We start from the raw sequence: 15,650 nt of genomic DNA on the forward strand, positions 1-15,650 counted from the left end.
CGATATTGCTCTCCTTGGTTCATATCCTTCCCAGATGCAAACGATTTTAAATAACCTAAATGACTCTGCCGCACAGTTTGACATGCGCTTCATACCTGCAAAGTGCTTCTACGTGACTGGATGGGATCGAACCCACACCTCATGTTTGCAGGTGAGCCGATCGACTTGGTAGGTAAATTTGCTTACCCTGGCGGCTGCGTAGGTCCCGGTGGACTAGCTGGAGATGAGAATATTTCTCGAATACTAAAGGCCGAGTAAGCTTTTGCCTACCTCCGGCACCTATGGTGCCGAAGTGACGTCAGTTTATCTGTCAAAAGAAGCGTTTACACTGCGGCGGTGCTTTATGGATGAGAAACGTGGCCCCCATATGCAAAGGACATACGGAAGATGTCAGTGTTTGACCTTCGGTGTCTCCAAAGCATTGGTCTGATCTGGTGGCAACATCGGGTTAGCAATGCTGAGGTACACCAAATAATGTTGGGAAGAAGGAACTCTCCCACCCTAGATAAATTACTCACGCTTCACAGGTTACGCTGGTTTGGAAATATACTCCGCATGCCAGAAGACCGTCTGCTTCACAGAGCTCTTTTCTCCCAGCCCTTTGCTGAGCGGAGGCGACAGAGAAGTGCACAGTGTATGACCTGGCAACGAAGTATGAAGACACTAACCAGTAAACTTGTTCGGGTGGGCAACTGCCGCCTCCCTGGATGGGGACCCCGGAACTCAAGTCACCAGTGGTTAATGACACTGGCGGAAATGTCCCAGTCGCTTAGTTATTGGCGCTTGTGCGTCAAAGCTATTTCCTTCAGTGCGTAGCTACCCGAACAAACCGAACATGACTTCGCCTCCATGACTTGATTGTATATTCCACTTTCCCGTTTTCTGTTGATCGAAACTGTAGCAGGTGGAACCAATGTGCATATGGCACAAGTTTAACAGCTGATACATTGAACTCCATTGACAACGCAGTCGAGTGGACAGCTGCAGTCTCCGTGGCTGGGGCCCCGTTATCCAACTTATCAATGGTTAATGGTCCTGTCAAAAATGACCTGATCGCGCAGCCAGTGGCGCTTATGCATGAAAGCCTCCGATACTTGGCTGTGTCCCATATCCTCCGAATTGCTGGTGATCGAAACTATAGGAGCTGTAACGAATGTGCCTACCATGAATGGTTTACGGTTGATAAATTGACTGATATCCTTCTGATCGCTTTTCGCTGGACGTAACAACTCGATGATTTCTCATCCATCTTTGATATGCTTTTAGCTATGGAGTCTGTGGTACCCAATACGAAGTTATCCCACGATATTCCTTGGGTTGAAAAGTACCGGCCCGTCGTCCTGACAGACATTGTGGGCAACGAAGCAACCATTCTACGACTGACTGCATTCTCCCGTGAAGGGAACGTGCCAAATATTATAATCGCGGTAAGTCTTCAGGTGTCGTGGTGATCGATTGCTCCATTTAGGGACCGCCAGGATGCGGTAAGACCACCAGTATTCTTTGTTTGGCTCACGCCCTCATCGGTAGTTCGTACAAGGAGGCCGTACTCGAACTGAATGCTTCCAATGATCGTGGAATTGACGTGGTCCGGAACAAAATCAAGATGTTTGCCCAAAAGAAAGTGACCCTGCCTCCGGGACGTCAAAAAATAATCATTCTGGACGAAGCTGACAGGTAAGCATCTTCATAGCTTTTCCTTCACGCTTTCGGTCTTCATCTTTATAGTATTTTGTTTGATTCGTAGCACTTCGTGACACGTCTCCTATTCTTTCGTTACAGCCTTAGGTTACTTTCCATTAAAATCTTTAACGCCGTCAATAGGCCGTTCTGTTCCCTTACTTGAAAAGTCATTGAACTATTGGTAGCTCTGATGTGTCTACTGGGCCATCAGTGAACGCACTAGTGATGTCTTCTCTAGTGATGACGAAACGTTTGCGAGTTAACTGCCAAGCTCGGCGAACAGATCAATATCAATATACCAATACTAAGTAACTACCAGTGACCATCATCATCGACAGCGTAACATCAGTGTTCAACACCAATGATTCGGTGCCTTATAAAAGGGGAGTTAGCTCAACCGCTGCACTTGCATTGAAAATTGATTTCGAGATGCCTGAGATTGTCAGTATCGGCTGACGCAAAAGTGTTGTGGCCGAAACTTAGGAAGGTAAATAGGGTCCTTAACCAAAGCCTTTGGATCAAACGCCTGGCTACAAAGTAGCAGTGTTTGGTGGGGAATAATAGAGCATCACCTTTTTTGAAGAAAAAAGCGCCACGCGTGTTCCAACCCCCGACCCGTCACATCTAGGTCAGGTCTAATCTCTGTTTGACGTACAACCAGTAAGCGCACCCGATCCACCGGAAAAGTGGATGATGGAGTAAAGTCCTACTAAGCGGAGTCTTATGGATAACTTCTTTTGGCCACGCTGACGACATTGGTCTTTTTGGCGCTCCTTTTGACAGCGTCAGGCCTGCACTCGATCGTATTTGTGAGCACCCCACAGTGGTCGCTCTTGGGCTTAACACAAACGAATTTTTTTCGAACTGTTGCGGTTCATCCCAGAACACCACTAGTGCTGGAGACCATACGATCGGAACAACTCGAACCAAGTTGTTTTCCCTTGTCCTACTTCGTGGATGTGTGGCCTGGTCTCTAATTTTCAACAGTGTTCGATGGCTCATAGTGTTTGACCATTAGTGTTTGCGAATCACCCTTACGAAGGGACGGCCCCATTGATTGTCCAAAATAATGTTTGATGTTGCTGTTGGGTGCGCTGGTGGTCAGCCGCAAGCATGTTTTTTCACTATCGGATCAGATATCAGTTTGCGATGCTTGTCGCTTGGAGCCAAGTGGCATCGAAATATGTTGTAACCGTCCTAACACAGGAGCTAGCCGCAGTACACTAAATACGTGTTCCGCGCAACATAGCAACCACAGACACGACTCTCCTTAATGAATACGGTGGAGTAGCCAAACGACTTATACCGAATCTGAGTCAAATCATGAGCTTGTGGTCAACTCGCTCGTGTTTGCTACGTCATTCTGAGGCGGATGAATATGCTGAAACGTGGAAAATGAAGAAAGCAGGTTGTGGATGGATATGAAAACAGCGTGAACTTTAGAGCGAGATCTCGGATGAGATGATGCGCGATAGATTTACGACATGATTCGACTTTCCCTCGTGACTCGGACCAAGGGGCATTTCCAACTTTTCCGTAATTTATTGGGAATTATTCTTCTTTCGGACTTCTCTCTTGCGATTCCTGTTTCTCTAGTCAGTTTGTTTCGGAGTTCATCTCTCATCTAGGATTCCAGCAATCTTTGATCCCATAGTGTTCACCAGCCAATCAATTGGGTTTATCAGCTATAAATCATGTACCTCGGGTACATTGGTTCCATCTGTTGCAGGTTCGATTGCCGGAAGGTGGCATAGCGTGGGAGATACGGCCAAGCATTGAAGGCTATGGCGTGTTCAGTTAGTTCTGGGCAGCTGCGCATTAGGAGTGCTAGCTTTGATGCAGGAGTACCACTGACTATGCGATTGGGCCATTTCTTTCAGTGTCGTTAACCATTGATGTTTGAGTCCCGGGATCTCCATTCAGAGAGGCAGCAGTTGTTGATCCAACTAAGTTTATTGGTCATCGTTTTCACACTTCGTTCCAAGGACATGCACCATCCACTTCATCCAACACGTGGCTGGGCTGAAAGAGCTCTGCCAGACAGATAGTCCTCTGACATGTGGAGTACATGTCCTAACCAGCGTAACCTGTGAAGCGTGACTAATTCGTCTATCTTGGGAAAGTTCCCTCTTCCTAGGACCATCTGGCGTACCTCAACGTTACTAATCTGGTGCTCCCACCAGATCCGACCAATGCTTCGGAGACACCGATGGTCGAACGCTGACAGCTCCCTATGTCATCTGCACGTAGAGGCCACGTTCCCGATCTATAAAACGGTATGGACCGCACTGCTGTAGTGTAAATTTTGCTGTTGATTGATTAACTGACGTCACGTCTGCATTTGGTAAAAGGTGCCCTGTCTTTCCAATCCGCCGGGACTTATACAACTTCCCAAATAAACAAATTTATCTACCACATCGATTGGCTCGTCTGCAAGTATGTGCATTGACTCCGATCCCACCCAATCTTGTTTCTGCCCCCTTAGACTGTGAAGTTGTGAAGCGCATGCCATCTCTCCAATAGCCCAGAGGGAAAAGTAACGCAGGGGGTAGCACTTTTGACATTGATCCAGGCTGCCTGATCGGCATTCAGTGAATACCGATCAACATCGACCGTCCTTCTATGAAATGCTTTGTGGCGTGTCTGAACACTCATAGGCTTTTGCTGAATTGATTGAGTAGTTGACTGGTCCGGGTGCTTTCCGGCTTCCCTGTTGAGATTTTGGTGGATTCTTAGGGTCCCAGTAGGTTCAGGAATCTGATCTCTCTGGCAGTTACACCTCCCATCTACACTGCCAGGGTGCCCTACTGGCTGTGTTCGAACTGCTCACTTCGACAGGTGTGATCAAAAGAGAAACACGGATCACCTTCCAATCACAAATCTACCCGTATGATAAGTTAATTCACTGAGAGAATCCGTGCGTTGTCTTTACAGAACTTTGAGCCTGCATGGAACCATGGTCCACCGTTTCGTCGGTCCGTCCGAAAAATCAGTGGGCATGTTGTAGATAGCATCCCTCTCATATCACCTACCAAGCTTACTCGACCAAGATTGAAAGCACATTGAGCAACGCAGTTTGGAGGAATTCGACAGGCACCACATTTGTCCTATTCGGTCTCTTTGTCAATGATATTCTCTTGGGACCTTCCTGTAAGTATGATGATCAAGAAATTAACGGGAGCAATCGGTACGCTAAGGGCAATTCAAACCATGGTCTTATTTGGTTTTTGCGCTCATATCTCAACTGATGCTCAGTTTTTCTTGACACCAGCTTTGAAAACATCACACAAACACTTTCCTTCTTACTACCAATTTGCGTTGTTAGCATGACTGAGGGTGCGCAACAGGCCCTAAGACGCACAATGGAAATCTACTCGCGCACCACACGGTTCGCACTGGCCTGCAATGACTCTTCAAAACTTATCGAACCCATCCAATCCCGATGCGCGGTTTTACGCTACGCTCGCCTGACCGCGGCACAAATTATGGCCAGATTACTTGAAGTATGTCGTGCGGAAAGTGTTTCCTACACGGATGAGGGCTTGGAAGCAATTGTATTCACGGCGGATGGTGATATGCGACAGGTGAGCGTTGACCATGCATATCTCGTCTCGTTTTTTCTACTCTCAACGTTCTGTCGTCCCTCCATCTTAGTACGTCCCTAGTCTTCGTTTCAGAAAGTTGTATGGTGGTCCTTCCGAATATGAGGTACACTTCAACTCAACACTTGGAGAAACGAGTGGTAAACTGCTGTCCGTCGACAAACAACTGTCGATTGGTAAATACGTGAACGCTTCTTAGCCGCAACGCGAATGGCGACATTCTTTCGAAGTTGTTCCCTCTCTATAGACTATTTTCCATGACCAAACGTTTTCTGGTAACCTGTAGGCTCTGTTAGTTAAGGAGTTTTTACATGAACTTGCCAAAGATTCTTTCCATAATACGATACTATCAGACGTGACAACGTTCGCTTAAAAAGAATCGTTCAGCTGTAGTAACCTTCCGGTGCTCAGCTGCCACGCTAACGAAAGCGGGAAGGTTGCCTAAGCCTAGACAGGAGCAGTCGAGATGCTGAGGTTAGGTACGGACCTACCAGTCCGTAAGCTGGCGTCTTAACTATGCTGAGGTTACGGACCTACCAGTCCGTAACCTGGCGTCTTAACCACTGCACTATCTCGTTCGGTACAAATCGGATGTTTCGAAATGTCTGTCAGTCAATTACGGTCACCCATCACAAGCCCAACCTAATTTTCACACCTTGTAAAAACGTGTCACGAAGTTGAGTTGGTCGTGGTAGTGGTCGCCTACCATCCACGTTGAGCGGGGGACAATTTCGCCGAAATTAATTTCGTAATTTCGCTCTTCCTTCCTTCGTTTTCTTCCGGATCTTCAAGACCGCACTCAGCACAGATGTTATCATATGCTACGAACTCATGCAAACTGGGTACGGTAGGTGTTTCTCCGATGACTTCCGTGCGGGGATCACGCCTCGCGTCATACACACCAATTGCTCGTCGCGGGCCAGGTTGGACAGCTGGAACAGTCCCTGCTTCCCTCCCTCATCCGAGCTTGAAATATCAACAACGGCCGTTTCATCGTGAACGACAGAGTCTTCTGGGCCAGCTGTGACAAGTCCTTTCGGAATCTCCGTCGGAAGGAGGGCAGGAGCATCCAAGTTCAACAATGTAGACGGCGGCAGTTGGTCGTAGTCAGCGATGCTCGTATCCGTGTTCAGGTTGATGGGAGATGGGAAAGTAAATGGGGATAACTCCCGGGTACCAGCCTGCTGTACAAAACTACGATGCCACATGGCATACACTGCAAAATGTCCGGGCTCCATCCGTTGATAAAGTGTTCGAACGTCGTTCAACACCATGTTCAACAAGGCGCTTGGTGTTCGCATTCCATATCTTGGCGCATCCAACGGTGTGAATGAAACAGCAATCGCACCGTTGTTTTCACGGGTCCAACGGGAACACACGGGAAGTTCGGTGGTCTCTACATTCTGTGCCACGGCAAAGTGCAGAAGATGCCGGCAAGGTATGCCAAATTGAACAAACTTCTTACACGTGCACGTTCGGGTTGCATGGGTGATTGTCTCCCGCCGACGATCCATCATGATGGTAGCGTGCTCGTCGCTGCTCATGACCGTAATTGGATGGGTTGAGCTAAAATCAGATGCCATTTTGGAAATGGCGTATGGCATCAAACGACGGCACAATCTATCCAATTCAGGATGGCCGACAATGCAAAGATCACGGCGAGGCGCATCGGATACGGTTTCCTGACGATTCCATATCAAATACGTCGCGCTCATCCGTGAAACCCGTATGGCCTCCCACAGTCCAATTTTCCCGTTAAGTAGTTCCATTTTCAGGCATCGGTGCATGGCCTCAACCATGTTTGTATCGTGAATGCCATAGTTTGCAACTCGTGCAATTCTGCAGCTGGCCCACTTGGAAGCGTTCGGGAGAAGAAACGAATTTATGTACATGAAAAAAGGAGGGTCATTTAAACGAATAAGTTCCAAAAACGCTAAATACTTCCACAATCGGGATGTGTGCATGGCAACAAAAAAACGCGTAAATGATTGTGATCGTGGAAAACGTTTGATAACGTTCCTAAGAATATGTACACGACATAATAAATGATTAGCAAAAGGAAAGACACTGGCAATTGCGTTTCCGATGGCAAGCGCACCGTCAGATATGATGCACTTGACGAGAGAAGCGCTACCGACAAATTCTAGAAAAGTTAGCAGAAACGTTCGGACGTCTGTCTCAGTCTCGCGCCAAAGAAAACCAATGGCCACAGGGAGACTTTTACGACAGCCGTCAACGATAAGCAATTGATACAAAAAATACTTGTGTTGGTTCGTGGAAAAAGTGCTGTCAATGAGTAAAAAATCAGGAAACCGTCTGTACAGTTCGACCATCTCTGAGGTGGAGCAGATGAAGTGAGTCACTCTATTGCTTTCATCCCTCATACCGCGGGCACGGCCCTGTTCGTTGAACTGAGACTACAAGTCAAGAATTTAGGTTACATTCTTGACCCATACTTTTGACTTGTAGTCTCAGTTCAACGAACAGGGCCGTGCCCGCGGTATGAGGGATGAAAGCAATAGAGTGACTCACTTCATCTGCTCCACCTCAGAGATGGTCGAACTGTACAGACGGTTTCCTGATTTTTTACTCATTGACAGCACTTTTTCCACGAACCAACACAAGTATTTTTTGTATCAATTGCTTATCGTTGACGGCTGTCGTAAAAGTCTCCCTGTGGCCATTGGTTTTCTTTGGCGCGAGACTGAGACAGACGTCCGAACGTTTCTGCTAACTTTTCTAGAATTTGTCGGTAGCGCTTCTCTCGTCAAGTGCATCATATCTGACGGTGCGCTTGCCATCGGAAACGCAATTGCCAGTGTCTTTCCTTTTGCTAATCATTTATTATGTCGTGTACATATTCTTAGGAACGTTATCAAACGTTTTCCACGATCACAATCATTTACGCGTTTTTTTGTTGCCATGCACACATCCCGATTGTGGAAGTATTTAGCGTTTTTGGAACTTATTCGTTTAAATGACCCTCCTTTTTTCATGTACATAAATTCGTTTCTTCTCCCGAACGCTTCCAAGTGGGCCAGCTGCAGAATTGCACGAGTTGCAAACTATGGCATTCACGATACAAACATGGTTGAGGCCATGCACCGATGCCTGAAAATGGAACTACTTAACGGGAAAATTGGACTGTGGGAGGCCATACGGGTTTCACGGATGAGCGCGACGTATTTGATATGGAATCGTCAGAAAACCGTATCCGATGCGTCTCGTCGTGATCTTTGCATTGTCGGCCATCCTGAATTGGATAGATTGTGCCGTCGTTTGATGCCATACGCCATTTCCAAAATGGCATCTGATTTGAGCTCAACCCATCCAATTACGGTCATGAGCAGCGACGAGCACGCTACCATCATGATGGATCGTCGGCGGGAGACAATCACCCATGCAACCCGAACGTGCACGTGTAAGAAGTTTGTTCAATTTGGCATACCTTGCCGGCATCTTCTGCACTTTGCCATGGCACAGAATGGAGAGACCACCGAACTTCCCGTGTGTTCCCGTTGGACCCGTGAAAACAACGGTGCGATTGCTGTTTCATTTGCGCAGTTGGATGCGCCAAGAAGTGGAACGCGAAACCCAAGCGCCTTGTTGAACATGGTGTTGAACGACGTGCGAACACTGTATCAGCGGATGGAGCTCGAGCATTTTGCAGTGTACTCCGCTTGGCATCGTAGTTTCGTGCAGCAGGCTGGCCCACGAGAGTCACCCCCTTTTATTTTTCCACCTCCCGTCAACCTGAGTACGGATACGAGCATCGCGGACTACGACCAATTGCCTCCGTCTGTATTGTTGAACTTGGATGCTCCTGCCCTCGTTGCGACGGAGATTCCTGAGGGACTTGTCACAGAGGCCCCTGAAGACTCTGTTGTTCCCGGCGAAGTTGCGGTTGTAGATATTTCCAGCTTGGATGATGATGGGACTATCCCAGCTGTCCAAACTGGGCCGAGACGAGCAGTCGGTGTGTACGACGCGAGGCGAGATCCCCGGTCGGAAACCGTGGATGAAACACCCACCGTACCCAGTTTGCAAGATTTCCTAGTAGATGATACCATCTGTGCCGAGTGCGGCCTAGAAGATCCTGAGGAAAACGAAGGAAGAACCGTCAACTGGGTTCAATGTCCGTATTGCACACGGTGGCACCATCGCAGCTGCCTTATCCAACCCCCCATTGTAACTATATTTTGGTGTTTTTTTGTGAGCAAACTTTCGAATAAATTCAGCTATTCGTCCTTCACCAACAATTCGTAAATTATTATCAGTGGGTTTGATTTGGAAGTGAAGCCTGCTTTAGCCGATGTCCATGGACAGGTTCTAGAAATATTGCGCGGTTACATAATTTCTTAGTAAAGGATGTCCCAGTGAATACGTAAATGGTGCTGCAGTAAGAGTGAAAGGAATGAATCTGAGGAACTGTGAGAAATAAGTTTCGTACGTATATCCGTATAACCCGACTAGCTCGAAATCCAGAATTCAGAAAAGCTTAACAACCAGCACGTATCTATTCGAATTGGCGAATATGTATAGCATGTGGAATATATCACTATTTCCACCAACTGATTTTTTCGTTCCTGTCTGGATACGCCACTCATCGTAAAGTTTGCACTACTACTAAAGCTTTCAGTAGTACATATTCATCGAAGAAAAATCCTAGTTCTCCCATTTCATTGGTTGAGGTGTTCCATAAAACCGGCTGTGCAGCGCGTCCAGGCACACTCGTCATGGCTTCCTCGTCGCAGTCTCTCGTTGCAGCTGCTCCCGTGTCTGCGGAAGAGTACACAGTGGACGTCACCCCCTTGTTCGCGAGTCACCTGGGTAGCCGAGTATTCGGCAACGTTCATGAACTGGTGCACCGCATTAAGCAGTTCGAGCGGTTATCGGGATGGTACTGCAGTGTGCGAAACTCGAAAGCGAATTCCTCTGGTGAGAAAACTTTCATCAAATACCAATGCCACCGGAAGGGGTTCGCACGTCCTCCAAACGAGGGAAAACGACGCCGGCTGCTTGATCACACACATTGTGAGGCGTTCTTTAACGTTGGCAGACTGGGAACCTTCTTTCGGGTTACGAAATCTCATATGGTACACAATCACGAGCTGCTTGGTCCCGAAGCATCTCGGTGGTTTGACCGTAACCGTCGACTGCTGCCGGAGGAACTGGAAATCATTCGGCCAATGCTTGAATGTCGGAGCCGATGCTTTAACATCCGGTTCTATGTGAGGTCGAAGTTCGGTAAATATCTCACAACCAGCGATATCGGCAATATCCGGGCGCGACACATGTTTGGGCGGAACAATCCAAGTAATTCCAATTATTGTTAAAAATAAGTACTTTTTGCAGGTTATATTCTCGACTTGGAGTCGCAGTTCAACGAACAAGGACGAGCCCGCTGTTTGAGGGATGGAAGTAACAGAGTGACCCACTTCATCTACTCCACCTCAGAGATGCTCGATCTGTACAGACGGTTTCCCGATTTTTTACTTATCGACAGTACTTTTTCCACGAACCAACACAAATATTTTTTGTATCAGTTGCTTATAGTCGATGGCTGCCGTAAACGTCTACCTGTGGCCATTGGTTTTCTTTGGCGGGAGACTGAGGCAGACGTGCGAACGTTTCTGCTAACTTTTCTGGAGTTTGTCGGTAGCGGTTCTCTGGTCAAGTGCATCATATCTGACGGTGCGCTTGCCATCGGAAACGCAATTGCTAGTGTATTTCCTTTTGCTATTCATTTATTATGTCGTGTACATATTCTTAGGAACGTTATCAAACGTTTACCACGATCGCAATCATTTACGCGTTTTTTTCGTTGCCATGCACACATCCCGATTGTGGAAGTATTTAGCGTTTTTGGAACTTATTCGTTTAAATGACCATCCTTTTTTCATGTGCATAAATTCGTTTCTTCTCCCGAACGCTTCCAAGTGGGCCAGCTGCAGAATGCCACGAGTTGCAAACTATGGCATTCACGATACAAACATGGTCGAGGCCATGCACCGATGCCTGAAAATTGGACTGTGGGAGGCCATACGGGTTTCACGGATGAGCGCGACGTATGTGATATGGAATCGTCAGAAAACCGTATCCGATGCGTCTCGTCGTGATCTTCGCATTGTCGGCCATCCTGAATTGGATAGATTGTGCCGTCGTTTGATGCCATACGCCATTTCCAAAATGGCATCTGATTTGAGCTCAACCCATCCAATTACGGTCATGAGCAGCAACGAGCACGCTACCATCATGATGGATCGTCGGCGGGAGACAATCACCCATGCAACCCGAACGTGCACGTGTAAGAAGTTTGTTCAATTTGGCATACCTTGCCGGCATCTTCTGCACTTTGCCATGGCACAGAATGGAGAGACCACCGAACTTCCCGTGTGTTCCCGTTGGACCCGTGAAAACAACGGTGCGATTGCTGTTTCATTTGCGCAGTTGGATGCGGCAAGAAGTGGAACGCGAAACCCAAGCGCCTTGTTGAACATGGTGTTGAACGACGTGCGAACACTGTATCAGCGGATGGAGCTCGAGCATTTTGCAGTGTACGCCGCTTGGCATCGTAGTTTCGTGCAGCAGGCTGGCCCACGAGAGTCACCCCCTTTTATTTTTCCACCTCCCGTCAACCTGAGTACGGATACGAGCATCGCGGACTACGACCAATTACCTCCGTCTGTATTGTTGAACTTGGATGCTCCTGCCCTCGTTGCGACGGAGATTCCTGAGGGACTTGTCACAGAGGCCCCTGAAGACTCTGTTGTTCCCGGCGAAGTTGCGGTTGTCGATATTTCCAGCTCTGATGATGATGGGACTATCCCAGCTGTCCAAACTGGGCCGAGACGAGCAGTCGGTGTGTACGACGCGAGGCGAGATCCCCGGTCGGAAGTCGTGGATGAAACACCCACCATACCCAGTTTGCAAGATTTCCTAGTAGATGATACCATCTGTGCCGAGTGCGGCCTAGAAGATCCTGAGGAAAACGAAGGAAGAACCGTCAACTGGGTTCAATGTCCGTATTGCACACGGTGGCACCATCGCAGCTGCCTTATCCAACCCCCCATTGTAACTATATTTTGGTGTTTTTTTGTGAGCAAACTTTCGAATAAATTCAGCTATTCGTCCTTCACCAACAATTCGTAAATTATTATCAGTGGGTTTGATTTGGAAGTGAAGCCTGCTTTAGCCGATGTCCATGGACAGGTTCTAGAAATATTGCGCGGTTACATAATTTCTTAGTAAAGGATGTCCCAGTGAATACGTAAATGGTGCTGCAGTAAGAGTGAAAGGAATGAATCTGAGGAACTGTGAGAAATAAGTTTCGTACGTATATCCGTATAACCCGACTAGCTCGAAATCCAGAATTCAGAAAAGCTTAACAACCAGCACGTATCTATTCGAATTGGCGAATATGTATAGCATGTGGAATATATCACTATTTCCACCAACTGATTTTTTCGTTCCTGTCTGGATACGCCACTCATCGTAAAGTTTGCACTACTACTAAAGCTTTCAGTAGTACATATTCATCGAAGAAAAATGCTAGTTCTCCCATTTCATTGGTTGAGGTGTTCCATAAAACAGGCTGTGCAGCGCGTCCAGGCACACTCGTCATGGCTTCCTCGTCGCAGTCTCTCGTTGCAGCTGCTCCCGTGTCTGCTGAAGGGTACACAGTGGACGTCACCCCCTTGTTCGCGAGTCACCTGGGTAGCCGCGTATTCGGCAACGTTCATGAACTGGTGCACTGCATTAAGCAGTTCGAGCGGTTATCGGGATGGTACTACAGTGTGCGAAACTCGAAAGCGAATTCCTCTGGTGAGAAAACTTTCATCAAATACCAATGCCACCGGAAAGGGTTCGCACGTCCTCCAAACGAGGGAAAACGACGCCGGCTGCTTGATCACACACATTGTGAGGCGTTCTTTAACGTTGGCAGACTGGGAACCTTCTTTCGGGTTACGAAATCTCATATGGTACACAATCACGAGCTGCTTGGTCCCGAAGCATCTCGGTGGTTTAACCGTAACCGTCGACTGCTGCCGGAGGAACTGGAAATCATTCGGCCAATGCTTGAATGTCGGAGCCGATGCTTTAACATCCGGTTCTATGTGAGGTCGAAGTTCGGTAAATATCTCACAACCAGCGATATCGGCAATATCCGGGCGCGACACATGTTTGGGCGGAACAATCCAAGTAATTCCAATTATTGTTAAAAATAAGTACTTTTTGCAGGTTATATTCTCGATTTGGAGTCGCAGTTCAACGAACAAGGACGAGCCCGCTGTTTGAGGGATGGAAGTAACAGAGTGACCCACTTCATCTACTCCACCTCAGAGATGCTCGATCTGTACAGACGGTTTCCCGATTTTTTACTTATTGACAGTACTTTTTCCACGAACCAGCACAAATATTTTTTGTATCAGTTGCTTATAGTCGATGGCTGCCGTAAAAGTCTACCTGTGGCCATTGGTTTTCTTTGGCGGGAGACTGAGGCAGACGTCCGAACGTTTCTGCTAACATTTCTGGAATTTGTCGGTAGCGCTTCTCTCGTCAAGTGCATCATGTCTGACGGTGCGCTTGCCATCGGAAACGCAATTGCTAGTGTTTTTCCTTTTGCTTATCATTTATTATGTCGTGTACATATTCTTAGGAACGTTATCAAACGTTTTCCACGATCACAATCATTTACGCGTTTTTTTGTTGCCATGCACACATCCCGATTGTGGAAGTATTTAGCGTTTTTGGAACTTATACGTTTAAATGACCCTCCTTTTTTCATGTACATAAATTCGTTTCTTCTCCCGAACGCTTCCAAGTGGGCCAGCTGCAGAATGCCACGAGTTGCAAACTATGGCATTCACGATACAAACATGGTCGAGGCCATGCACCGATGCCTGAAAATGGAACTACTTAACGGGAAAATTGGACTGTGGGAGGCCATACGGGTTTCACGGATGAGCGCGACGTATTTGATATGGAATCGTCAGGAAACCGTATCCGATGCGCCTCGCCGTGATCTTTGCATTGTCGGCCATCCTGAATTGGATAGATTGTGCCGTCGTTTGATGCCATACGCCATTTCCAAAATGGCATCTGATTTGAGCTCAACCCATCCAATTACGGTCATGAGCAGCGACGAGCACGCTACCATCATGATGGATCGTCGGCGGGAGACAATCACCCATGCAACCCGAACGTGCACGTGTAAGAAGTTTGTTCAATTTGGCATACCCTGCCGGCATCTTCTGCACTTTGCCATGGCACAGAATGTAGAGACCACCGAACTTCCCGTGTGTTCCCGTTGGACCCGTGAAAACAACGGTGCGATTGCTGTTTCATTCACACCGTTGGATGCGCCAAGATATGGAATGCGAACACCAAGCGCCTTGTTGAACATGGTGTTGAACGACGTTCGAACACTTTATCAACGGATGGAGCCCGGACATTTTGCAGTGTATGCCATGTGGCATCGTAGTTTTGTACAGCAGGCTGGTACCCGGGAGTTATCCCCATTTACTTTCCCATCTCCCATCAACCTGAACACGGATACGAGCATCGCTGACTACGACCAACTGCCGCCGTCTACATTGTTGAACTTGGATGCTCCTGCCCTCCTTCCGACGGAGATTCCGAAAGGACTTGTCACAGCTGGCCCAGAAGACTCTGTCGTTCACGATGAAACGGCCGTTGTTGATATTTCAAGCTCGGATGAGGGAGGGAAGCAGGGACTGTTCCAGCTGTCCAACCTGGCCCGCGACGAGCAATTGGTGTGTATGACGCGAGGCGTGATCCCCGCACGGAAGTCATCGGAGAAACACCTACCGTACCCAGTTTGCATGAGTTCGTAGCATATGATAACATCTGTGCTGAGTGCGGTCTTGAAGATCCGGAAGAAAACGAAGGAAGGAAGAGCGAAATTACGAAATTAATTTCGGCGAAATTGTCCCCCGCTCAACGTGGATGGTAGGCGACCACTACCACGACCAACTCAACTTCGTGACACGTTTTTACAAGGTGTGAAAATTAGGTTGGGCTTGTGATGGGTGACCGTAATTAGCTGACTGACATTTCGAAACATCCGATTTGGTGAAAATTGCCGCACGTCTTCAGGTCAAGTTGTCGCTGTAGGCTAGCTTGCCCGTGGGCGGGGGGTGGAATAGCCTGTGTGACCTCAGGTGAACTTGGTGCTCGCGACGGGCTGAACAATTCCACTTTCACCGGGGTCTCGGCTGGTAACCAGCTGAATCCCCCGTTTACGATGAAGCCAAAGGAAGACAACATGGTCGTGGACTGTTGTTGGAGGGTTGTCAGCCAACTTGTCAGTGGCGTACGTCTTCACACTTTTTCCCTCCCTAC

The 15,650-nt window shown here is 47.8% G+C and overlaps 1 protein-coding gene across 1 annotated transcript in view; it reads left to right on the forward strand.

Annotated features, from left to right (window-relative positions):
- T265_13940 (hypothetical protein) overlaps positions 1–15,650 on the forward strand; it is a gene marked incomplete at both ends in the record, with an annotated part of 53,091 nt that overhangs the window by 22,724 nt on the left and 14,717 nt on the right. The window contains 9 exons of the mRNA XM_009171244.1: positions 1,267–1,427; positions 1,469–1,677; positions 5,009–5,267; positions 8,319–9,497; positions 10,040–10,601; positions 10,641–10,979; positions 11,059–12,306; positions 12,897–13,487; positions 13,527–15,061. Coding sequence (XP_009169508.1) covers positions 1,267–1,427; positions 1,469–1,677; positions 5,009–5,267; positions 8,319–9,497; positions 10,040–10,601; positions 10,641–10,979; positions 11,059–12,306; positions 12,897–13,487; positions 13,527–15,061 — 6,083 coding nt within the window. The remainder of the gene's footprint in view (positions 1–1,266; positions 1,428–1,468; positions 1,678–5,008; positions 5,268–8,318; positions 9,498–10,039; positions 10,602–10,640; positions 10,980–11,058; positions 12,307–12,896; positions 13,488–13,526; positions 15,062–15,650) is intronic.

Source organism: Opisthorchis viverrini, assembly GCF_000715545.1.
Source record: "Opisthorchis viverrini unplaced genomic scaffold opera_v5_123, whole genome shotgun sequence".
Classification (NCBI taxonomy): Eukaryota; Metazoa; Platyhelminthes; class Trematoda; order Opisthorchiida; family Opisthorchiidae; genus Opisthorchis; species Opisthorchis viverrini.